This window comes from Nestor notabilis, unplaced genomic scaffold, assembly GCF_000696875.1.
Source record: "Nestor notabilis isolate BGI_N333 unplaced genomic scaffold, ASM69687v1 scaffold12787, whole genome shotgun sequence".
NCBI lineage: Eukaryota > Metazoa > Chordata > Aves > Psittaciformes > Psittacidae > Nestor > Nestor notabilis.
The window spans coordinates 119-25,962 of NW_009936970.1; the positions used below are offsets into that span (position 1 = coordinate 119).

The following is a 25,844-nucleotide window of genomic DNA, read 5'->3' on the forward strand; positions in this document are numbered from 1 at the left end:
TGTGAAAACCAGCGCAGTTGTGCCCCTCTGCTCAGAAAGAAGCACGGTGCAGAAAGAAAGAAATTAAATAATCCACGAGACTTTTGCCCTGAGTATGATGAGAAGTGGAAGAACGCTTTGGCAGGGTGAAACATGAAATGGGTTAAGCACGTAGCAGTGCAAATATAAATCAATCGTAAGGGTTTCCCATCCTCAGCAAAGCCATGTGACTGCTTTGTAAATAGCAAATAAAACTATACTATGTTCCCTCGAAGTGTTCAAAAACTCTGTAGATGAGGCCCTTGGTGACATGGTTTACCAGTGGTCTTAGAAGTCCTGGGATACAGGCTGTACTCCATGATCTTAAAGGTCTTTCCCAACCTAGCTGATTCTGTGGTTCTATACCCAAATCTGGTGGATGTGACTGTTAATTCAACAATGGAATGTACGCTGTATTACTCACTTCAGCAACGCTAGTGGGATCTAAACAAGGAACTTAAAATGGATTTCACCAAAAGCAGAATTAAGAAAATTAATAACAACAAACTTAATTACTATTACTCTGGGTACTAGTAACTTGTAACAGTAAAAATGATACTGTATCCATGCTACACTACAGCATATTCACTGTTCTGTTGCATCTCTATGTCCATGCATGCAATTTCTTACCCGTGCTGCATCTCCATCCTGCTTTATCATATCCATTCCAGGCAGCTGGTTTGGAAAAAGATTGCCTCCTCTCATAGCAGGATCATTAACCTATTGGTAACAAGATATTAAGGAGAATGAATTAAAAAACATGTTGGGAAGAGGGATGGGAATGAAAAAGAAGCATTACAAACCAGTATACTACTTGTATATACCAGCATCTACTTTTGAGATGATGTTGCAATCAGGGAAGTGACTGTATAGCTGAGCACCCTTCTTATGCAGCATGTGTTTGACTCATTTTATTCTGCTCCACAGACAACAACAAAGATTTCATTCCTGATACTATGACCCTTGTGCATATTTTTCAAAGCAGGCTCCATAAATTAGGCATTATCTGAAGAGGACAAGTCTGCTATGAAAGTCCTGAAAGCAGAAACACATAACTACTTTCCCAACCTCAACAACACACAGCTTTTCTGCTTGCAGACCACGACACAATTCTTTCAAAGCCTGACGAGATAACATGCAAGCTGAATTATACTGACTATCGACTTAGTTTTAATGACATTTTTCTGCTTGTAAGCAATGGGAGAAAGATAGCATTAAATGGGAAACGTGCTGCAGCATGCTTTCCTGAAGGTATGATCTCAACAATTTTCTGAATGCAGCCACGGGAAAGTATTGAAGCTGTGTATTTCTGCACAACCAAAGGGTCTGTCATGCTTAGTTATGTGAAAATTTGCCAAATTTACAGCATTGCTTTCTTAATCAAAGGATTAATCTCACCATGTAGAAACTGGTACAAAATACAAAACACAGCCCTTTAGCAAGGGCTGAAATACTAAAAAATCCAGCTTTCTTTAGAAGTTTTACAGGGAAAGAAACATCTTCCCAGGGAGTCTTTGTTGACTCGGTTCTCTCTGTTACTTTCCTCAGACTAGACGGATGTGCTAATAGCAAAGATATGCCCCTCCAGACTTTAGGAGACTCGTGTTGTAAAGAAGAGGAGATTCTGCCACTGCATGACCTCACTTCAGCAACAACAACCTGCTGCAGTAAGGTGGGGAGACTGTCTTGAATTTACCACACCAAACTCTTCTCCTTTCAGGTCCTCCTCACTGTTGTTTCTGTTGCTATTCACCGACTCTGCAAAATGTCATAAAGCTAAATGCAATCACATGCAACCACCTAAAGAGGTGGTTTCAAATGCTGCCAGAGACAAAACTGCAGGAATAGGAAAGATTCAAAGCTTCAAATATTTTTGCCATGGGAATTTTCAACTCTCAAAAAATGGATTAAATGCTGCAAGACTCTGAGTGATGCTTTCTGCTTCTTAATAAAAATGGGAAGATTTTTAAACCTAAATGTGAAAATTCAAATCGGAAGGGAAAAGAACCACACTAATTTGCTCACAAAGAAAGCAAGCAGACAGCTTTGCAGCTTTATTACATGCATTTGACTAAGCAACAGAATCCATGTTTGGAAAGTGTTTTCTGCTATTATTCAGCATTCATCAGAATGCACAGGCACAAATACCTTTTCTATTTGTTCAGTAGACAAATGAAGGAAAAAATAAGAAGCATAAATACAAAGACTGTATACTGAGTCATCAGCAGTTTTGGAACAAAAAGATGACTGCATGATTTGCATTGTGGCAGTTAGGACAGGTATGGGTAAAGAAGATGGTTCCAGGATGCATGCCACAAAAGCAGCAAAGGCATCAGTGAAGTTCTTATCACAGAATCTCTTTACCAGTGACGATGCAATAAACCTGACCAGCATGGTATCAGATACAAAAAACATCTACTGTTTTGTTATATTACATTTACTTCAGAAATCCTTGAAACAAAACACCCACATTCACACGCTAACTGTTCTGATTGTGATAACAATGCAATCAGAAAAGTATGGCAAATGACAAAGAATAGGAAGGGTTTTTATTGTTTTCTGAAGACAGGTCAAGTGGCATTATCAGATATGAAATCTGACTAAAACAAGACAGTAGATGTTTTGCAACTCCTTTGCAATTATCCTTCCTGATAATAAAGCAAAATTATATACAAGGTGTCTAATAAGAAAAGTTTGCTACCACTCCAGAGCTCCTCTCATCCATCCATGCTGAACAAAATAAAAATACTGTTTCAAGCTTACTCTTTATTAGCTTGAAATGCCTGGGAAATACTGCTCTGTGCAAGTTAATAAACATCTGCTTGGAGTGGACATCTAGATAGGGGTTTACTTCATACACTGAAAAGACTCTTGCACGGGTTTCAAACTACTCTAATAGTTCAGCAAATAACACAGATCCATGACGCAAAATAAGCAAGAGGAAAAAGCATGGCAACCGTCCCTTGTGCAAACAAGAAGATGAGGACAAGGAGATAGTAAGTTGTGTGAATGGTGTAATGCCAGGAAGGTTTAGACTTTCTCGATGCCTGGGGAAGCTGTTTTGGAAAGAGGGGACCTGAAGACCTGACAGCACTCCTGTTAGCAGCTTCCTAGAAGACACACTAGTAAGAGCAGCCTGAAGAACTTCTGTATCATTATAGAAGAGGATAATGAGACAAGGTCTGATCCCTGTAGCACATAAAAGAGTCTGTAAGCATCATAAATAGCAAGTCAATTTTGGGCATAATCTTAATTTTTTTACTTGGTGATGCTGGGAGCCTAGGTAGTAAACAAGATATGTTGGAGATACACCAGTATGAGCAGATAAACAACAAACTTAGTATTTCTGAACTCTGGGTATGTCTGTGTGGTACAGTATAGTGCCACAAAGAGACAGGAGACAGAGCCGAACCAACCTGTTTGGTACTGAAGGTAATATACCTACTTCTTATTAGGTAAATAAACCCAGGCACAGCTTTTTACTAACAGGTAATACATATTACTTCCAAACCCGTCCAATAACATGTGAAGTGTTAAATTGTTTTCAAAAGCTAGTACACATTTTTAGTGTAACCACTGTTACTCACTGTGGTTAGAAAGAGATGAGCATGTGAAGTTAAAATTATGTATTATGGAACAAAAATTGGCATTGAATAAGTAAGTAAAAGTGTAGGTAACAGTATTAAAAAAAACCTCTAAAGAATGAATGAAATGGGTCAGCAAAATTAAAGAAAACGTAGTCATTTTGAAAACCAAGTTACAAGAAAAAGTTTTGCACAGCCTAAATTAATGGTTAAATTAATATGCCAAATTGTAAAACACTGTGCCCTGAAAACAGAAAAATATTACCAATTTTAGTATTTAAATATACAATTCTTTTTACTCATGTCTCTCAGAAGAGAATGTAAAGCAGCACAGCAAACATTCCTGAGGACTAAAAAGTACTGTCTTGTGACCCAGAAACGTCCCCTCAGCTGCCAGTTGGCCACCTCTGACCTAGATGGAGCACAAACATTTGCTTGCAGAGTTTGCAGATGACACAGTGCTGTGGTGGTAAATCAGGAGGAAAACAGGTTACTGTTACAGAATGAGCCATAGCACTTTGGTTACACAGACTCAATATAAGAAATTCAGTTTGATGTAGACAAAAGAAGTCAATACATTTGGGAACAAAAAATGGAGGTTTCATCTATGTTGAATGTGCTGAGGAGGATGTAGGTATCATTACAAAGGTTTCAGTGTGTGCTCCCCAGTGTGACTTTGTAACCAACAGAGCCAAGGCATCCCACGTATTGAAATAGTAATTACAAGCAGAACTTGACTCTACACAGCACTCACAGTTAAATCACTGTCTCTGGTTACTCCATTCACGCTCCTAGAGGATGGTTACAACGACAGAGTTTAAATCAGATCTACAAAAGGGACGGACAGCCCGAAAAACAAATGTTGAGATGGATGAAGAACCTCAGTCTATTCATTTACTGTAAGTTAGAGAAATGTGATCTTGAAACAAGATTTTGTATCTAACAGGAAGGAGAAGCAGTGTGACAACTGTGCCAGTGGAAACCGTAGTCTGCATGGAAATCTTTCAAATAAAACCAGACCTCTTTCTATAACGTACGTTTCTCAACTCAGGTTCCTGGGAAAAACTATGTAGCATGGGCATGCTGAGATATCAGACTGGGTTGTTACCTTCAAATTCCCACTCTTTTCTTTTTTGGTTTTACTATTGTTTTACTACATTAAATGTATGCAATAGTACACACTTGAGAATAATAATAATATAGTCTGCTATAATTGGGCTTAGCAACTGGGAATATCGGGAGAAGGTGACAGATCTGGGAGTATCAAAATTACTTCAGGTCACCAGTATGTGGCAGCTGTAAAAGACAAATGTGATCTGGGGCTATATCTATCAAGAGTATTCCAAGAGAAATGGGGAAGAACTAGTGTTACTCACATGGCTCTGGTGCTTAGGAAATACTTATTCAAACTGCAACAGGTGCAGAAAAGGAAAGGGAATGTGAAGCCTACAAAAAGAGACTGAAACACTGTGGCTTGTTTAACTTACAAGGAGAACCCCAAGAAACCCAAAACAATCCAACAATCTCAAACCACAACAAAATCATGTTGACTGAATGGCTCTTTTTAAAATAAAGAACTATTAAAGCTAAAAGACAATACTGGAAAAGTAAATACTCTGTTACCCAATTTAGCCTGGAAAAAGGACACACATTAACAAGCCAATAATATAACCAGCTTTAAACTGGAATGGTATGGTCTCAGAAAAAAGGTTTACAGTATTGTCCACGATAGCAGCAGAGGCTGCCTGAAGACACAAAAGGTACTTTTCTGCCAACATTTCTAAGAAAAGTCCATAATTTCAAGCTTGTGCTTTGACCAAATGGGAGTCCATTTCTGAAACAAACGTGAACCTGTTAATTAAGAGGACTTGTTTGTCATATACTCGTTAATTTACTGTGTGAGTTTAATTGAAGGTCAACAAATAGAAATGTTATTTTCCTTATTTCAGATACTCTAAGCAGCAGTCTCAAACAAAAAAGAGCACGTAAACCTCTCAGCAGAAAAGAACAGGTTACTTACCCTTTGATTCAACAACCTATTCTATATGCAGCACATTACAGAAAGTATGGATGTTGTGCTTGTGCCAGCTTGATAGTTCTTGAAGTTGACTGCCTATTGTCTGGTACTACACACGTAGTGGCAGTAGAAGCATCTTTCACACACTGGAAGCATCATTCACTCTTACCTCTGGGAAACAGCTGCTTGCCATTCAGTCCTAGCCTCCACTGCTGAGAAAATTAGCAAGGACACTGGTGACCTGCAGCTGTGCTACGGAAACTTACCTACCGAGAACAGGAGCTAGATCAGCACACACTTCCCATGGAAGTCCAGGAGCAACTACATGTGCTAGCTACAGTGGTGCTAGGTCAAAATGGGAAACTTAGATGCAAAAGTGCTCTCTACCTCGTTGGTCACCTTGGTTATCTGAATGCAGAGCTAAAAACAGTCTTTTTATCAGTATCATTTCTCAAGAAAACTGGTACAAGAAACATAGTGGCTTACAGCAGTCAGAGCCCAACGCAGCAGACCTGAAAAACTACCAAAGTCAAAGCAAATCCTCTGGCTGTCATCTGACATCCTTAAATTCTCACCTGCTCAGGACCCATGGAGGACAACCCTGATGTAGGCACAGAGGTCGCTGAGGTCATGCTGATCTGCCCTGTCATCTGGTTCATGTTGTTCATACCACTTGTGTTGGTTGCCATGGATACACTGATGTTCATGTTATTGTTGTACATGCTGGTGCTTGCTTGCTGCCCAAAATGTGGTGGGGACTGTTGTGAAAACATGCTACAGCAAGGAATGGAAAAAGCAGTGTGTCAGTATGCTAAAGCCACTAAGAAACTATTTTCTTTTTAATATATCTTAAGCTAGACTTGGTATATACTGTCATTTATTCCAACTTCAAAGGAAAAACTAGGTTTTGGCTACATTAATGTTTAAGGACTAGATTTTCAAAATTTAAGGGTCCCATGTCTGTGCACAAAAATGCATGCCTTTGTGTGTGAAACTATGGCAGAGCACAAATCTGTTACGCGTGTGCAATAACAGCCAATTAGGTGTCTAAATGGGCTGTGTATTTTAAATATATTTGGGAAAGTAATTTTTGGAGGGAAAGGAAAACACCTTTTTGTCCCTTCAGTGTTAGCACAGCACAGGACTGTTGAGCTATAAATTGGACCTGGTCTAATAACTGTCTTTTTGCAAAAGAGGTGTTTGCGCATACGAGTATCAGATTTGTACATACAATTATAGCAAGTGGGCTCACAAATAGAGACATGCAATTGTGCAAAAATCTATTTACAAAATCTTAGCATCAGGTTTTGAAAATGTGGCACTGTAAGAAACAACATAAAGTCTAAGTTAATTACCCTCTGTGTTACTTCAAGGCCATTTCAGAACAACTTAAGGAGGAGTAACTGTGGAAGAACTCATCCCAGGTTTTATTCAAAGTCAAGTACTTTCTGGATAGTATCTTCCTTCCCATTATGTGTCAGAAGTCATATTACGGACATTTTTTACATTTCCTAAAACACACTTCACTGTTTATATATCAGTCTTTTCTACTCTTTCAGCATAATTCAACAGTCAATGAAGGAATTATTACTGATAATTTGTCAGCTTAGAGGATCTGCATAGACTGAAATATTGTGGAAGGGATGTGTGTTAGATGACACACAGTAACCACTTCCATATCAATGGCTGACTTCTATTTCCCTGTGAAGCACTTCTCCCATAGCTCAGGAAATCTTTCAGGGTTAACACTCAGCCTTGTACTTGGGTAGTCCATTAGGCTATTGCTGTGCACTGTGAGACTTGGTAGAGGGCAGCGACATTCTGGGCACAGGACCAAACTCGGAGAATCCCACCATTCTCTTCCTTCCAATTCCATGTCTTTTCAGGCCACCTAACCCCATTTCTAAGTTGTTATCTGGATGGCTGAAACAGCACACTACAGATCATTGTGAATACTCAGTGGCTTGTGTAAACGCATCTGACATGTCTCCGCTGTAGAGCTGCAGTTTAGCAAGCCAGCCTTTAGCCTTACCAAGCTGCCCCTGCTGCCACTTCAGCAGAAGCCATGACAGCAGTAGCTATGCCTCCTGCAGAAGCTTCAGGAAGACAATGAGGAAGAGGCATGGATAAGCATGATGTTAAGAGATAAATCAGTTGCTTTAAGGGGAACTTCATTTGGATCAGCCTCATCACTGAAGTACTGGTGCTTTGGGCTTATTAAATCTTTATCAACCAGCAGGAAAAATATTTGTTGCTGGGTTGGGATAGTAAAAGCAGCCTGAGAACCTCAGGATGACAAAAGCACTATGCTAGAGAGAACTGCGTGCACCTCAGTGTCAAGTGATACAGGCTGTACACAACCTGATAGCTCCTCCTGTCTTCCACTGGAAAGCGCAGATCATTGCCATCTGGAAGCTTCTTGCTGCCCACTGATAGTGTTCAACACCCAACCCATTTAATGTCGACAGTCTGATTATTAGAGCTATACCGAATGGGGCATGGGCCTCAACTGAAAAGGTGACTGCATGCGTCAGGCATGCTATGATGCTCTCAGAGAATGACAGTTATATGCTGACCCCCAGTATGTGCAAGCACTAATGGACTGAACCTGGTTGCACTCCAGTGCTTAAAGTGGGAGGTGATAATCCAATCACCACAATTCCAGGGAATGTATAGGCTCTGGCTCAGCGGATCCAGCCATGTGGAAAGCAGTGTGGGAGCATAACATGAAAATCATACGCAGAAGAAATGCATCCATACTAACATTAGGGGCTGGAGTTCACTGTGCAGCAGAGGTGCTTCTCAAGGACACAGTGTTTTATCAGTTACCACAGACAAAGCAATGCATTGTGTGGATGCAGGTCTTTTAGATATGCACTCACTTTGCCTTGTATGAAGACAGAATTTAAACCAACTTGTCAAGCCAAATTGAAAAGAAATCTCTTTTAGGATACATAGTTAAAACCAAACCAACAACCAAGCAAACAATTACATAAAACACACGTTTTGGACTATATTCACCTGTTTCCACCCATATTCCCTTGTGCCCACCCGTTCATTTCCGTAGAGGACTGATAGGCAGGATTAGCCTGAGACTGCTGAATCATGGGGCTTTGAGTATGAGCCAGTCTGGGGGACATCAGTGGACTCTGAGGAGTGGTGGCCCCTGCGAAGCCTGGATCAGGCTGCTGACTAATACCTGAAAAATAAAATGAAAAAATTTAGCCACTGTATGCTCAAAAGTTAAAAGAAGCCAAGGGCTCATACCTGCAGACATGTCTTTACACAGTCCTACTTATGTCATCTGGAACCTATAACCTTGTATCTTAATCTGGCATCTAGACTAAAAGCAAGACATCATCAACTAATATTGTACGTATAACCTTAAAAATATCATTTTGCTTAAGTATGTTGGCTACCTATGTGATCTAATCACACAAGTGGTCTGTACCCCATACAGACCAAAAGAAAGATGCTCGTAAGTGACTTTTTTTTTCAGTTTAATCTGTTTTCAGTTCATCAGAACAGCATACTCAAGAGAAGCAAGCCACTTGTAATGCTGGAGTAAGAATCAGGTGACATGAAAGCTATTCTTATATTCACTGTCTGTGTAACTTAGCTTGCCTGTTTCACTGTCTATATCATAAAATGGGACTAACATAATGTCTATCCAGATAGCAAATTTAGAATTGGATGGACATAATTTGTTATAACAGCAGAACCTGCACATAATATTATTTAACTGTAAAATAGCTTATAGAATACTTATAAATAAAGAAGCTGTAGAACAGTAACTGTACAGAGGTAAGTGCCCCATGCATTCCCACAACAAAGTGGTGTGCAGCTTTGTAAAACATACAAACAAAATGGTATTTACTACTATATTACACACAGGTATAGGAACAGGGAAGGGAATGTCTTACCTGAAAATAATTTTTAATATTAAAATTCAATAGTTGTTAATTTTACATTATAACGTACACATGAAGAATTGTATTTCTTGGGGAAGGAAGAATCTGATATCTAAGCAATATCTCATTATAAAAATGAAAAAAATTATGTACAGCTTTGCTTCTGGTCACTTTATGCTTTTGGCCAAAACCAATCAGTATCTTTATCTTCACTTGCACTTTTATCACATATATTGGTTTAATTCAGTCTAAATTCAGAGTCGTCCAAGCCAATACATACACGTGTGTTGCTATGTGCGTACACACTTTTATCTGCATGTAACTATAAACAAACACACACATCACACTTCTGCTATTGCTCAAAAAAGAGAGGTGCTTGGAGAATATGTGGTATAGAGCTAGGAAAGTGGAAAGGCACTACGCTGCATCCCAAGGGGTCCAATCCTCCACATTTCCCATCATTCCTAGGGAACCAGACAAGAGGATGTGGGAGGGTGGCTTGGACCCAGCACTGGGTAGGACATGGGGGAGCAAGGACTGCTGACATGCACTCGGGGGTTGGAACCAGTACCGTAGTTTGGAGGAAATGGAAACTGCTGTGCGTTTGCCTGCGGGATCCGCGGATTGCTCATGGTTGCTGGTATGCCACCGGCGGCCACCATGCTGGGGGTCATGCTCAAGCCCTGCCCTCGCATCATCAGCGTCCTCTGCTGACATCTGCCGCTGCCGCAGGTGCTGGCTCAGGATCTCCCGCTGCCTCTGTGCCAGCATCTGCGCATTGATAGGGCCCTGCAGGGAGAACCGCCAACACCTATCAATAACCCCTTCTAAAGCAAGCTGGCCAGTGGAGGCACCTCCACTAGAGCAATCTGGAAGATTCCAGCTCTTTTTACCTCCACCACGCAAGTAACAATAATATAAAATGGGAGAAAATAATCCTACTAATACTCGTGGTGGGAAAGACTTCCGACAGTGCAAGAGTCACGAAGTGAAATAATACCACTGTTTAATGTTGTAGTGATTTGTAATTGCAAATTTAATAGCTCATTAAAAAACCCACATCTTTAGGAAATGAGAAGCTTGGTTAAAAATGCAGTTATATCATATCTCTAGTAAATAACTAGTCACCCCATGTAAATATAGGAAAGACTCACAGAAATAAAAGCGTAAAATACTTATCATACAGACTGCATTATTTGTATTAAAGCTTTAGAATTGGTTGCTGTGCACTTAGTACACAGGATTACTACTGTATTTAGTTGGGTGGAGAAAGAAGAAAACAAAGCCATTTTTTTAAAGCACTATTTCTCTCACCTGTGTTGGCACTCCAGGTCTCAAAGACAGATTCATATTGGAGACACTGCTGATCTGATTTATCAGTGGCTGCCGATTCTAAAGGAAGAAAACAACCCAACACCAAAACCCCAAAAGCTTTTAGAAGGAAAACAAGAAAAGGGAAATTTTATATACAGAGGCATATGCATTTACTTTCCAACCAGTTGGTTTGAGTAATTAGTTTTACATATTTAAGCTGGAAATAGTTTTCCTGCTCAAGTCCTATTATCATTCCTAAACCCCTGTTTCTTAAGGAGATAATACACTATGCAAGTAACAACATGGGCACTAAGCTGTTACCTTTACAGTTCCTGTTCCCTTTGAGTTTGGGACTGGATTGTTGAGATTTACTCTGTATTAGACCCTATCCTGATGTTTGAAGGTAGAAATGGTCTTTCTTCCTCCACTAGAAAACCACTGATACCTTATTTATAGCACTACAAACCTATATATTTAAAAATGAAACAAGAAACAACAGCTTAAAATGATCCTCAAAAGTAGACCAAGGCCAAAGAAAAAGAAAGGATGTAGGTAATGGGCAGCAATAAAAATTTAGACTGCTGGAAGAGCCAAGATATAACAAACAGAAAAAGAGTTGTATAACAAAAAGCATCACTGTAGCCTTGCTCAAAGAATTAGTGAGACCAGGCTTAAAACACTAGGCACATTTTTGCACAGCATTATAGAAAAAATAACAAAAGATGCAATAAAAGATCAGAAAAGAGAACATGCAAGGTACCACCACAGCAAAACTCATGATGGCTGTAGTGTTTAGAAGTGGAATCAGGCTGTAACAAAACAGTTACACAGGGTACACACTTCAGACCTGGACTATCTGTAGCAAGCTGACAGTAGGTGCCACTCAGGAGAGGCACCTGTGCCAGCGTGGAACCAGGCATGGAAGGGGCCGTACCTGCTGTGCCTGGAGCCTGTGCTGCAGCTGGAGCCGCAGCTGGTTCGGCTGGGTCTGCACGATGCCAGCGGGCCGCAGGCTGGGCCGGGGCTGCATGCGCAGGGCTGCGTATCCCGGGCGCTGCCCCATGGCGTGGAAGCTCGGGTCCTGCATGGGTGCGTAGCTGCCCTGTGCCATCTGCGCCTGCGCCGCATACTGCTGGGTGAACACCGGAGCCTTCTGCTCCATCAGCATACTGGAGTCCTGGCTGGGGTCTGCACGATGCCAGCGGGCCGCAGGCTGGGCCGGGGCTGCATGCGCAGGGCTGCGTATCCCGGGCGCTGCCCCATGGCGTGGAAGCTCGGGTCCTGCATGGGTGCGTAGCTGCCCTGTGCCATCTGCGCCTGCGCCGCATACTGCTGGGTGAACACCGGAGCCTTCTGCTCCATCAGCATACTGGAGTCCTGGCTGGGGAAGGTCTCTGGGTCAACAGCCTGGCTCTGTAGAAATACGTGAGCAATAGACATGGTTGGTGGGACAGCGGGACATGGCTTCTCACAAGATTATATGAGACTAATACAGCCACCCTGCGAAAACAACCTTCTAGGATGTGAATGTTTTTAAACAGAAAACTGCATACATTTTCTTTACCTAAGTATAAAACTTACAAATAAATAGCATTGTATTTTTGAATGTCAAAACATATTCATGGAGACAAATTCCTCCTCTCTTCTTTTTTTTTAACAAAGACCCATAATCTTTGTCATGTTCTTAATATAGCCTTTGTATCACTCTGCTAACAAATGAAAACCTGAAATGAGAAATGCTATATCAAAATCTGTAAATGAAATGATGGCAGCATATTTTTATCACCGACTCTGAGATAAATTCAAAGACGTTACAAATGAGTAAGTAAATTTTTATCAGTATCTTTAAATAAAATAATGGCTTCAAATAAAGATGCCTTAAACTATTACAGAAGCTAATGTGAACAGAATGCCTAATACTTTCAGGGCACTTCACACAAACTGATTAACCATTAGCATAAAAAGGCTAACACAACACAATTCTAAACTCCATTCTAGATACTCCCCTACTATTTGCTCTAGCCAGAATAATTTTATAGCTTATTCCATACTGACCTTGGAAATCAAGTTAATCTAAATTTCCGTGCTCTCATGAAAGAAAGACTGTATGCTCCCTCAAAATGTTTCATGGCTATTTTAAAAAACTTGTTCTAAAATGTGACAGTTCTCTTATTTGCAAAATTCTTTAACTGTTTCCACTGAGATTCTAATTAAAAAGAAATATATTTACCACTAGTTTGAAATAAAGCATTATTCATATTTTTTTTGGTGGTGGTGTTTCAAAAGCTACGTAATACTGCATGAAAGTTTCACACTGCAAAATTGAAGTTCACCAATAAATTGTATCTCCACGTTAACACTTCACTGAGTTCTGTGTTGTACCAAAAAGGCTTGGAGGTGGCTCTCTCATGTTCATAGCAGGATTTCATTGGTCCTATTTCATCCCTAAAATGCAGAACTAGTTCTGAAGTTATGCTCAGGATGCTGATGAGTGCTGGGAAATGAAATGGGTATTCTAGGCTCTGAGAATGTTAAATCATTATAGAGACATATACAGCTGGTTTTGGAAATACAATTTTGGTGCCAGAAACACCGAGAAACAACTTTTCCCTAAAATCTCTTTTATTTTACTTTTTTTTTTTTTTTTTTTTTGCCATAGAAGACTGAAATGGACAAGAAGCAACTGGAAGCCAACAAAAGTAACTGTGAGGAGAAAAGAAAGGATGAAAAAGAATAGAACAATTTCATGCTGGAAAGCTTAGGAAGCATGTCCATGATTAAAAACAAATTCAGTTTTAAGTGCTTGGAATGGAATCAGCTACTTCAGGTAAAATTCAGCCCTTAACACACATTAACCAACTAAGGGAAAAACTATGGGTGAAATGATGTTACAGGTTTGCTCATTTAAAAGCTGGTTGCCCCCATCACACAAAGGTCTTGATCTTGCTCCTAGGTCTTCATACTCCTTTTTTTCTGTCTTTCCCATACCTTGTTGCTGACTGCAGTCTTGCCTTTGTCCCACATGGCTGTTCCTCTGGCCACCATATAAGCAGAAACCTGTTAGGTTTTTTTGGTTTTTGTCAGGTTAGTTGCATAAAGCCTAGTGGCTCAGGATAAGTCAGGAGAAGGAGAGCTAGGTGAGGGTGGCAGGAGGAAGACTAAAGCTGGGGCTGAAGGAAGCTTTTCAGGTTACACTGAGCCATTAGACAGACTCCCACCAAAATATGTAACTCCATCCTAGATTGCAGGAGGAGTTTTATAATCCCCTTCAACACACATTTTACCTTCACCTTGACAATATATCCTTCAAACAATAACCTAACACATGCAATGCAATGTCCAATATACCTGGCTGACTAGTTCTGGTATTCCTAGAGCCCTGTCGATTTCTTCTAAACCATCAAAATTCCGTAATGCCATGTAAAGCTGATCCAGGAGAGCACCCTCATCACTTGGTGACTCTGATGAAGGATGATTACACAAGAGATCATCTGGTGAGCTGCCAAACGGTTGCCTGTGAAAACATGAACGCAGCATTGGTAAACAGCTGCTGAAAACCATTAAATAGTATCAGAGGATTAGTATTCAAATTGAACTAACAAGTGGAGACAGAAATTGTTTTAATCTCTGCCAATTCTGTTTAGAAAACTATTCTGAATGAAAGTTATTCTACCCAAAGAAATAACTAAATTCCATGATTAATGCATGTCAAGACCCTACAAGCATGGTGTATCCAACAAGTAAGCAAGCACACCAAAGGTACAGCCAAGTGGCTATTTCATGCTACAGGGTCAGCAGAGGTCAGTATATAATCACTGAACACAGAAGAGTAAAGAATTTTTAACTAATTGTAACTTTAAATTTCACATGTTAGATTAAATATCACAAGTAGAAGAATTTATTTGCACTGACACTTTTCTTAACTGCTTTTCTATCAAACTAAGCACGGCAAAGAGGTCACAGAGGGGGACCAAGGACTGAGCTTGCACAAGCCAAACATCTGGAAGAGCTGGCCAGAAGCATGAGGGAGAAGGGAGAAAAGGACATTCCCATTTTTGTTAGCAGCAAAACACTGCATCAGCTCAACCCATCTTACGGAACTGCACACTTGGGTACCAGTTTATGCACTTGGTTATGTGCCTCAGAAGGGTGTCAGCAAGAATTTGGATACTGTCAAGCAGACTGTGCTGGCTCTATAAATCCTGCTTACCTCACCCCTGAATCTGTATGCAAAGCACTCTCACAATTACAAAGGCAGAACAGAGGTTTATCCCAAACCTAAAGGACAAAACTTACCAAGAAACAAACTAAATCTGAAACAATACCTTATCTGCAGCCAAATGACGTTTTTATTTTGCAGTTCACACAAGCCCTACTTCATATACAAGACTACAAGGCAAAATATAAAGAGCAAAGCATTCTGCAAGCAAGAGCAGCTACTATATGCACATCCTGGAAGAATCTCATCCCAGGTAATTACTCAGAGACAACAAAAGCTGTTAGACATGGAGGGAGGAAACAGCACTATATATGAACCCTTCTTACATGTCTGTTTGGAAAAACAAAGAAACATGTTTGTGTATTTCGTTTCCATAATGAGATATATGGTTGCCATGGAAGTCTAATCTCTATGTCAAACCTAAGCAGAAAGAAAAAGCTGCATCGTCAGGCTATACACTTCAAAAAACAAAGGATGGCAGGCAGGAAAACAAAACCATATTCTTTTTAATCGGATCCCGGACTGTAAAAACTAAAAATAAGGATACATCTGATGTACCTTTAAAACATCACAAAGTATTAATCAATCTCATATATCTGTAAGTTTCTATAAATCTCACAGATGGAATTATAAATCAGTAAATCACAGCATCACAGAAAAGTAAATCAGTAAAAGGGAAGAACAACAAAAAAATCCTTTGAATAAAATTGTTTTCAAACTTTAAAGATGTCTTATAAGATGGGATCTACAATCTCAAAAAATCGTCGATGAGGCTAGCCAAAATACCTCCCTCAAATTGTAAATGGACATGAATACATGTAATAAGAAAAAGCTTAAAACAGTTGTTGAATTCTGTATGTTAAATAATGACAATTACTTCCCCCCCCATTTCTTCTACATACCACAATGATAATGTTTAATTTTTCTCTAAAATAATTATTTTTACTCTCAATTTAACTTTTATTCGAATTTAATACTCATGACAATCAGATTATAAAAAATACAAATCCCAGAGATTAATAAAACTAGAAATGGCAGCACTGAGCAATTTGTAATCTCTGGGTGTAAATGACCAAAATATGGTTACTTTCAGATGCAACACAGTGGGAATTCTTTTCACCATCTTCAGCTACAAGGGAATAATGAGAAATGCAAAGATAACAAAATGGAGGAATTATCTGCCTGGCTTGCTGATCAAACATGGACCTGTATTTTATTTTATGCTGTCATTTTTTAAGTGAATAATTAAATTATGCAAACAGTGCTTTTGGCATATCGACACCCTAACTGGGGGAGAATTAGATAAGGAAACATCTTGAAAAGCATGAAAAGTAGCAAAGAGAATGCCACACTTAAACTTACAGATAGTAGTTTTGGTCATCCTTTCAGAATGAAAGTTAAGAGAATGTAGTCAGAAGATCAGCCTTTTTTCAAACACCTTTTTCCCAACTGCTTCTTTTCATTTTCTTTTCAGCGCTCCTGACATTTACTACTGAAATATATCCCAACTTCACTGTGATACAGAACTTCCAGTTCTTCCATCGCATTACATGGCAAAGAGAGCCATATAAGTATTACTGGAACATGTACACGTTTCCTGAGCAGAAAGTACTACATGCACTAAAATGGTATGTAAAACTTTGTTTCTATGAGGTGTACAAATTATAGGCCTGAGAAATCTCTCCATGTTTTGATGTGACACTAAGACTCACCTGTTCTGATTACCAAAAGTTGCCTGATCTATAGGCAAGATGCTGTCTGGCCATGGCGCAGTCTGATTTGGAGGCGCCTGTTGTTGGCTATACTGAGGTCCTCCTATGTTCATCTCTAATTCAGATGGCCCTAATCAAGGAAAAATAACCAAATAACTTTTGTGACAAGACTCTATTTTTATGTTAATGGTTTCCATTAAATTATCTATGTTACAGTAAAAGCAAACAAAAAACACCAAGACATCAGTAACATTACTATTAAAAGTATTACGATTTTTTTGTGGAAAATTGCTTTTAAAATTTGAGAAAATAGCATGAGAACTCTGAAAGTGGTTCAAAACCATAAAATAGCAGATACATCACAGATGCAAAAATTAGTAAGATAAGCATGAAAAAAGACAGTATATAAAGTCCATATCATAACATATTTGCTTGATCATATCCTCTTTCTTTGGCCACATCACTGTGGAGCTACAGAGTAGCAGGAATTGTTCATAACAATACATGCCTTAAAAGTTAGTGTTACACACATTCCTCCCCACTTCCACAGGAAACTTTCACTGTGGAATATGGTTCTCATCAAATATATAACTGAAGGTTTTTAGTTTGTTTTTTGCTTTTTCTATTTTCTGCTTCTGACAATCCAACATATGCCAAAAAAACCAACTCCACACGCGCCCTGACTTACCCATATTCATGACCTGAGATGGAAGCATCTGCCTTGGGCCAGGCTGGTTGCTGGGTCTCAAGGGAATGCTGGCTGTGGGGTTGCGGATCATGCCTGCTTGCACTGGTCTGTTCATGGCACTAGCTGTGGGCGCACAGGTCACCCTCACAGCAGGAGCCTGGCTTCCCCAATCTCCGGATGTCATGGCAGGCCGAGGGGCATTGCCACTGATCATTCCTGCACAAAAGCCAAACAGACTTAGGTGCCGGCACATGGTTCAGAACAGCTGTAGCATTACCACTGCCTGATGAGCTGCATTTTTAGCAACAAAAATGTAGCAGTTTCACTCAAAGCTCCTTGTACCACCACTGCCCGTCCAGATGTGCAGTGCTATAGAATGATGCCGTATGTTGCTGAGTCAAGGGACTGGAGATTATTATACATTTTACAAGAGGAAGATCCTTTTATCATTTCCGAAACACTGTTCAGAGTAAGTGTTCCCACATGTAGTCTGCAACAGGTGCCGAGGGTGTGTGGATAGGCCTAACTTCCTTCCTCAGGAAATGAATCACATTTGCTGATGTGTCTGTCAATGCTTTACTTTCCAAGTGCTAAGTGAGAATGAAGAATTAAGTAACAACATGTTATCGCTACACACACTTACAAATTAGGAGGACTGAATTTAAATTCGCATTCTGCAAACATCTTTCGGCAAGTCCTTTCATTCAGGACCTAGAGCCTCCTTAGCTTCAAGGCTCACCCAGACAATCTTGAACCAGTATACAGTGCACGGAAATTACTCACGGGAACTTTCCGATAGATGCTGAAGTTCATTACCGTTATTTTAGGGGAAGTCCTCCTACATCTACTGTAAACAGCTGATACAGTTTATTTACACTTGGAATATACAGAGTACTATACTCCAACAGTGGCCAAAAAAACCCCAACCAAACCCTAACACAAAACCCCCCAAAACTATGAATACAAGTCAAGAAGACTTACATTCATAGTATTTATACATTTCAATTTTATACAGTCAAGAGAGCAGATAAGACATTGATTTCGAATTGGAATACTGATCTCCTCAGTTGCATTTTGCAACACCCTTAAATGAATACTGAAAGCCACACCATAATTACTACTCATCAGTTCAATTATTTGGTGATATATAACCAAGGAGAAAAAACTCTCTGAAAAGGATCATTGTTTCAGCTGCTGTACAAAATTTGCTTCAGTGTTACATCCTCAGGTTTGTTCTATTTGTGTACATACTCCATCAGCTGAAATATGTGGTGTGCTACAGCAAATGGCAGGAATACAGATAATACTCTAACTTGTATACATAAGATGAATAACATCCTCTAATATGTATACAGAACATGAAAGTAATAGGACACTTGAAAGACTACAAGTTGACCTCTAAACTGCTTAAATAGGATATTTCAGTGTCTGGCAGCACGTCTTTTTTAAGACTGATGCAAACTAAATATAACACTTTCACAGTGAATAGCCAGCTGAAAGGACTTAAAACACCCATTTATTCACTCAGAGTTCTTAGCAGCTGTTGTACACTTGGACAGACTCAGACTATGTACTAGCTGAAATAAGTCAATAAGCCAGACTTTTTTGTGAAACCCCCTGTGGTACCTTTGTACAATATTAGAGTAACATGAAGAAATCAATGCACCACAGATCAGGCATAATCCATGACAAATGGTAATATCACTGCAGCATCTGATGGCTCCCAAAAAGTTTATGTTTCAGAAAATGATGAAAACATCAGCATTTCTTTAATTTAAAATGAGAACTAAGGCTAATAAATAAAGGATAACGCAGGGCAAACCCAAGGCCTGTGGAGATACACATCATATGGGCAACAGTATTGCCCATAATTTTGTTTTCAAAGAACTACTTCTAGAGACAAGTGGTTCATTTATTTGCTTTTTTGAGGCAGAAAGATTGGATTTTAAGTTATGTAAGCCTCAGATGAATCTGGAACATTGACGCGAACCAACTATAATTGCCAATACACTGTGTTCATCTAGAAAATTTCAGGTAGGTGGAAAGCAGTGCATAAAGAGCAGGACCAAAAATATGCAGAAACAGAAATTCAAAATAATATGCCAATACATAGCAGCCCATGATTTTTCCCCAGACTTTTTGGAAAGTACTTAGAATAACCTGCACTGGTAATAACCCCAATTTATAATATTATATAACCCCAATATATAACATCAAGTTAAACATGCTATATTCTGTTACTCAAGTATATTTGAAAAAAAATGGAAAGTCATCTTACCTGTGCTACTGTTGCCTAAAGTTCCTTGATTCCCTATCATCCCTTCATTCCTGCCCATCAGTCCCGGCTGAGGTATCACTGAATAGGGGCTGCTCGTTCTTATGGGTGGGAAAGTTCCTGCACCTGTTGGGTTCTGCAGTGTGATGTCAAGTGATAAGTTCTGGTTTGGTAATAACCTGCCCAGTTGCCCTGCTCGTGGGTTATTAAAAGCTAGACAGGAGGAGCAAAGAAAAAAAGCAAAGTTACAAGAATGGAAACTTGTTAAAGAAGAAAAGAACCCAAACATACTTTAAGCTCTTGGGTTGAGCTATTTAAATGCTGTGTGATTTACCCACTCCGTATCTGTCTGAGAAACATCCCTTCTTAACATTTTAATGTAAATTTCAAAACGGAACATTTTGACACTAGAACAGATATAACATAGATTTTTAAAACTTTAAATGATGCAATTTAACTGACAGAAGAGCCACTACAGCAAAATATATCATTATGTGATGTGCATACTAGTGCCAGTTAATCTTATACCTAGTAGGACTGTAATTGCAAGCAGATGTCATCCTGTGGCAGATCGTTAGAAATTATCTCTGTTTTGAAAGTTTTCCAGCATAAGCTGTGCCCCTGAAGAAGTTACCACATTTAAGGACAGATTGAGTCTATACTGGATCCTGTAGCCCCATTTCTTCATCTCCCTCCTTTTTTTTTTTTACGTTTTTGTGCTCTTACAATCAGCCTCTGCAAAGAATACTGCAGAGTGTCTCAGCTTCAGACCACGAATGGCAAGCATCTGGCTCTGCTGGTCTTTGGGCAATGTTCCAGTGTATGAAAGCATCCTCTATGTGCACAACTAGTTCTCAAGCATGAATCAAACACTGACCTTGTACCTATGATTCCATTTCCAAACATACCAACAAGATGCATACAAGCAAATTAGGAATTTTTGTGAAATTATTATTTGCAATACTTCCTGATAGCTTTGCCTAGGAGTGCGTCTGTTATAATAGCATCCTTAAAGTGAGCTCTGCATTTTCATATTCACCACTCTACAAAGAAGTTAAAGAAATTCTTATTTTAGATCAAAGTTCTGATACTTTCGAAATTGATAACCTAGATGAGATTTACCAAGCTTGTTAAAAAGTACAGAAACATCTTATTACAGGTCTCTGATTTTTCTTCTTATTTTATAAAACAAGACTACAAGAACTCACTGTATTTATTTATTTATTTTTAATGTAAGTTCTCTGCCTGATGAATTTGCTTATATGCGTGTATAGGAAATACATCACATCACATACTCCTAACCATAAGATTAAGATTTTGTCTTGGCTGTCTTTTCAAACAAGCAAAAAAAAAATCTTAGGAGAGAAAAAATTACTTTCCCAAGCTGAGGGGTATCAAGAAGTCTAAGGATTGAACCAAAACTGAACTTCAGTGATAGTTTCAGTTTGCCCCAGAAGTTTGAAAAATCACAGAGATGAGTAAATTATTATATGGCCGTTTTTTTGATAGCACCCACTGATCCTACAAATAGGAAACCAAACATACAACATAGTTGATGAGATGTGTTGATCTGCTCTTGGTCCAGGATGGGACATGTAAAAATACTTCTATATTAACAGGTAAAAATATTTTAAGCATTTTCATGTAAACCTATAAAATAAAAGCTGGTTATTTCTTCAGAAAATAAATAAAAATTAAACCCCCTAAACCTCTTTTGGAATTATGTATGATGTGACATTCATTTTACATTGCTTTTCTGTGAGCATACAAAAAGCCACTCACTATTTCTGTGCACCTGTTTTCTGTATGCTCTTCTATTGAAATCAAGGCAGAAGTTCCTGAGGGGAATCAGGCACAGACATGAGACTAAGCTCGGGGAAAAAAATTTAGGGTTTTAATTTACATGGGAAACACGATGCTGCTTTTACAGAATTGCTGCTAACCACCGAGGCATCCTCATTTTCGATCATACTGTTACTGCCAGTAGCTTTGAAAGCAGATTTAGAGATAGGCTAACTCTGGAAAGCCAAAAGGCTACAGTGGAAGAAACCTTCAGAAAGAATATGCTAAAGATATTAGATGTATAGAGCTTTCCTTCTGACTTATGTGCTGCTGCTGTTAGTACCTCCATATTCACAAAAATAAGTACGTTAAATCCAAGCATCTTTCTCTGAGCAACACTGATAACAAATGATAATTTAAGGATCTGTAGTGGTTTTAATATGAATTTAAACATTAATATTTATTATTACTAGTAACTACTATTTATTTAAACATTGCTAAGTAATAATTTGAGTTAATTTGAAAGTTGCATGGTGTTATTTTAATATCAACAGATTTACTAAAAATATTATCTAAGCCCTATGTTTCATTACAAAAACACCAGCGTACATTTAAGAAGGTAAATAGCTGCTGCCATCCTAGCCAACAGGATAAAAAAGTGAAGCAGTGTCTTTCTGTGCTTCAACATTCATAGCTGATAAGACTACTGTTCTGCTTGCTTTCCATTATTCTATGGTGGTAGACCAACATTTCAACACTGATTTGTAAGTTAATTAATAAAGTTAATGAACACTGTCAGTTCAATTAAAAGCCACAATTTCAAATTAAACTTGGGCATGCCTCTTCATCATATGTCTTTCTATTAATCTTGTGGGTTTAGAAGACGACTCTTCACACTTAGAAAAGCCTCTTGTCCCTTTTACTGAAAGAACTGCTGGAAGTGAGCTATCTGCATCTAAATGCACATGCTCTCCATGCCACAGCCCTCGCAAAAGCAGCACTGCAACAGCAGCATCACCTATAACCACAGCAGAGGACGTTTCATTCAGTTTGAGGGCACCTCTTAAAACTCCTCAGAGGGCTTCCAGGGTGCTGTGTGAATTAGACACAACCTGCCCGTGTGTTAGGAAATGGGATGACCGCAGATGGCGCTATGTCATCACACAAGACCAGACCGGAACCAGGAGCTGCCTGGTTCCTCCCCAGGTGACCCAGGGGCACCACGACTGGTGCTTTGGGGGTTCGCAAGCCTGGTGACACGTGCGAGGAAGGTGGACTCACTGCTCTGTGAAATCCTCATTGCTGGTTTCTGCGTGGCCACAGCCGCACCGGGGCTGCTGTCACTGGTGAGCTGCATGAGGTCATTGATGATGGCTTGCTTGTCGACTGAGCCTGCTGGAGCGCCTGGGCGGCTATCTGGGAAAAGCTGTGGTAACTGGCTGTTCTGCAGGTCATCCAGAATCTCCTCCAAGTTATCCAATTCACTGCCTGGCTGCAATTAAAAAAACACAGACCCACAGTACACATCGCTGCTCGCCTGCTGTTTGCGTCCTGCTCACGCTGAGCCAGGCAGCCCTCAACCATTATGCCCACACTGGCTTTGGATGCTTCCTGCAAGGAGCCTGATGGTGAAGAAGCTCACAAAGTTGTTGAAAAGGGACTGTGCAGGCTTCCCAGGGCTCATCTGCCTTGCATTTAGGGAGTGCAGTGTGGCACAGGCACCCCTTCCTGACACACTGGCATCAGGTTGTACAAATCCATATGACCTGTACCCTTTGGGCAAAAGGCAGATGATCCTATGCACTCTGTGATCAGTGCAGACAGCAGGGCTAATGCGGTAGGGGAAGAGATCCAACAGTGATGAAATGGGGGTTTATGTAGGTATAACCAATATTCCTTTCAGCACCGTTGTATTTCTAGTCTCTTTATGACTTGATTAAAAGCATATGATGGAAATGTTGCTTCATGGCTAAAACAATTCCCCATATGCGTTTTCTTTGTCACATTCAAAGCCTTAACACTGAATAACTCCATATAAGTTAACTGGCAAGAAATAGACATTTAAATGAAATTCTATAAATTACAACCTGTCAACTACTTACTAGATTTAGGAATTTATTTTGCTTACAACTTCCCAAATCATTGAAAATAACTTCTCTACAGTAAGGAAAAGGAAAAAAAAAAAAAAAGAGAGAAATCCAGTTACATTCAGTTCAGTAGAAAATTATCATGAAGTAAAGATGGGGAAACAATTAAGTTCATCCTACATTAAACCCTGACCTGCATGTTTTCCTTAAAAATGTTGATTTTTCACCTCATCTTCTTTGTTTGTCAGCTTGTTTTTCTATAAGCCCTCAGAATAAATTTTTTTTTCTGACTGAAATTTGGAAAAAAGAGTAAAACTCTTCTGGGAAATAATTACTACCAGGGAGTCCAGTCTCAGTTACCACCAGGTTGAACAGGAAACATTTCATGACAGTATTTGTAACAAAAAAACTACTCAAAATCAATGCCTTCATTACGAAATGCGCAATGATGGAAGAGAGGCAGAGAGTGAGCAGCCTGCTATAAAGGATGGGGAATTGAGAATACCACAAACGTGCACACAACTGAAATACAATTCTTCCTGTGTTTTTCTGTCCTTGTTACTTATTGAGAGCAAGCTTACACCGCAGATCACAGGATAATGTAGAGATACCTGAGATGGCTTTAACCTACCTACTGAGGCTCTCACAGCTTAGCTAGGGAGCACTGCACATTAGTCTCTCTTAAACTCTTGCCGCCACAGCTAACCTGCTCCTGGGGACACACAGCTATTTTATTCAAAGGTAGCTAAGATGCCTAAAGGTTACATCTCTACATACCTTTTTTGGATGACTGACTGCAGACAAACACAGTATTACTCTTTACTCCTTCCACATTACCTAGTCTTAGAGATCAGAATGTACAGTGCAAAAGAGGAAGGAGTTTACTCTGTTAAAAGGCAGCATGTGGGCGATCTGGAGGCTGGTGTTATTGGCAAAAAGGTAGGAAATCATAGAATCAGAGGGCCGGAAGAAATGTAAAGCCTCAAGGCAAAATCAGCGTATGCCATTGCCTACAGAAGTTCATACAGCTGCTTGTTAAAGACATGAAGTGACGGTAAATCCTCTGCCATCCCTACTATTCAAGTTTTTTTCATTTATGTCAGTGCAAAATCTCCCTTACTGAAATTTAGGCCCTTCCTCCCAGTTGCATTTTGAATTTGGGGAACAAATTGTGTTCCCCTTTCTTTTTCTAACCTTTTCTGTATTTGAAACACATGCCTTTTTGGGTTTTAAGCTGAAGCTAATAAGTAATCTCAACTTCTCGAAATTTCTTCAGCATATAACCTGTTCTCCAGCCGCTCATTACTCTTGTTGCTGCTGTGAACTGTCTTCAGTTCACCCACATTTTTGCTGAAGTGCTGTGTCCAGAACAGGACTTAAGATGAAGCCTTCCAACTACTGAGTAAAGTGCAGTATTTATACATGGTACACTTGGATGACATAATCACAGTACACTGTGATTTTTTTTTTTAATTACATGACATACTGACTCTCACTCATCTTGCACTCACTATGATCCCTAGACACAGCTCTGAGTAAGTCCTATCCAACCAGTTGTCCCCCCCTTTAAAGAAAAACAACAAACAAAATGAATGGTAACACTATTCTTGACTAATTATAATACATAGCATTGGTTCATCCTGAATGTTCTCCTATGATTTTTCTTCCATATCTCCTGGTTGCAGCTGAATTTGAATTCTGTCCTCCAGCGTATTTGCAGACAAAGTATCACATTCTTCCATCAGGTCATTTAGGTTAACTAGAACACTGAGCAGCTCTAGATCATAGAATCATAGAATAGTTTGGGTTGGGACTTTCAAAGATCATCTAGTCCAACCCCCCTGCAATGAGCAGGGACATCTTCAACTAGATCAGGTTGCCAAGAACTACCTCCAGCCTGCACTAGGTCCTGCAGCACCTCCATTTTAATAGTGAATCCTTCAATAACGATAAGGATTTCCTAACAGTTTCCTACCCGTTCACAACAGTTTCATCTTAACCAAGCATCTCTAGCGTGCTTACAAGAATGTCACGTGTAAGAGGGCCAAAGAGATTTATTCAAACCAAGATGCACAGCATACACTGCTTCTCTTACTCCAAAAGACCCCCTACCCTCTTGCAGAAGGAAAACGGGTTGGTCCAACATTACCTGCTCTTGACAAATCTCCCTGCTGACTCGCTGTCTTCAGGCACTTACATGCAGTTGGATGGACACAGCACACCAACAGAAAAGGTAG

The 25,844-nt window shown here is 39.6% G+C and overlaps 1 protein-coding gene across 1 annotated transcript in view; it reads right to left on the reverse strand.

Annotated features, from left to right (window-relative positions):
- Nucleotides 1-648: 648 nt before the first annotated feature.
- NCOA2 (nuclear receptor coactivator 2) overlaps nt 649-25,844 on the reverse strand; it is a gene marked incomplete at its 3' end in the record, with an annotated part of 47,002 nt that continues 21,806 nt past the window's right edge. Inside the window, 13 exon segments of the mRNA XM_010018607.1 lie at nt 649-738; nt 6,195-6,393; nt 8,641-8,818; nt 10,102-10,244; nt 10,246-10,319; nt 10,845-10,922; nt 11,779-11,994; nt 12,195-12,257; nt 14,193-14,358; nt 16,776-16,905; nt 17,464-17,679; nt 19,742-19,951; nt 22,802-23,012. Of these exon segments, the coding sequence (XP_010016909.1) occupies nt 649-738; nt 6,195-6,393; nt 8,641-8,818; nt 10,102-10,244; nt 10,246-10,319; nt 10,845-10,922; nt 11,779-11,994; nt 12,195-12,257; nt 14,193-14,358; nt 16,776-16,905; nt 17,464-17,679; nt 19,742-19,951; nt 22,802-23,012 (1,974 nt within the window).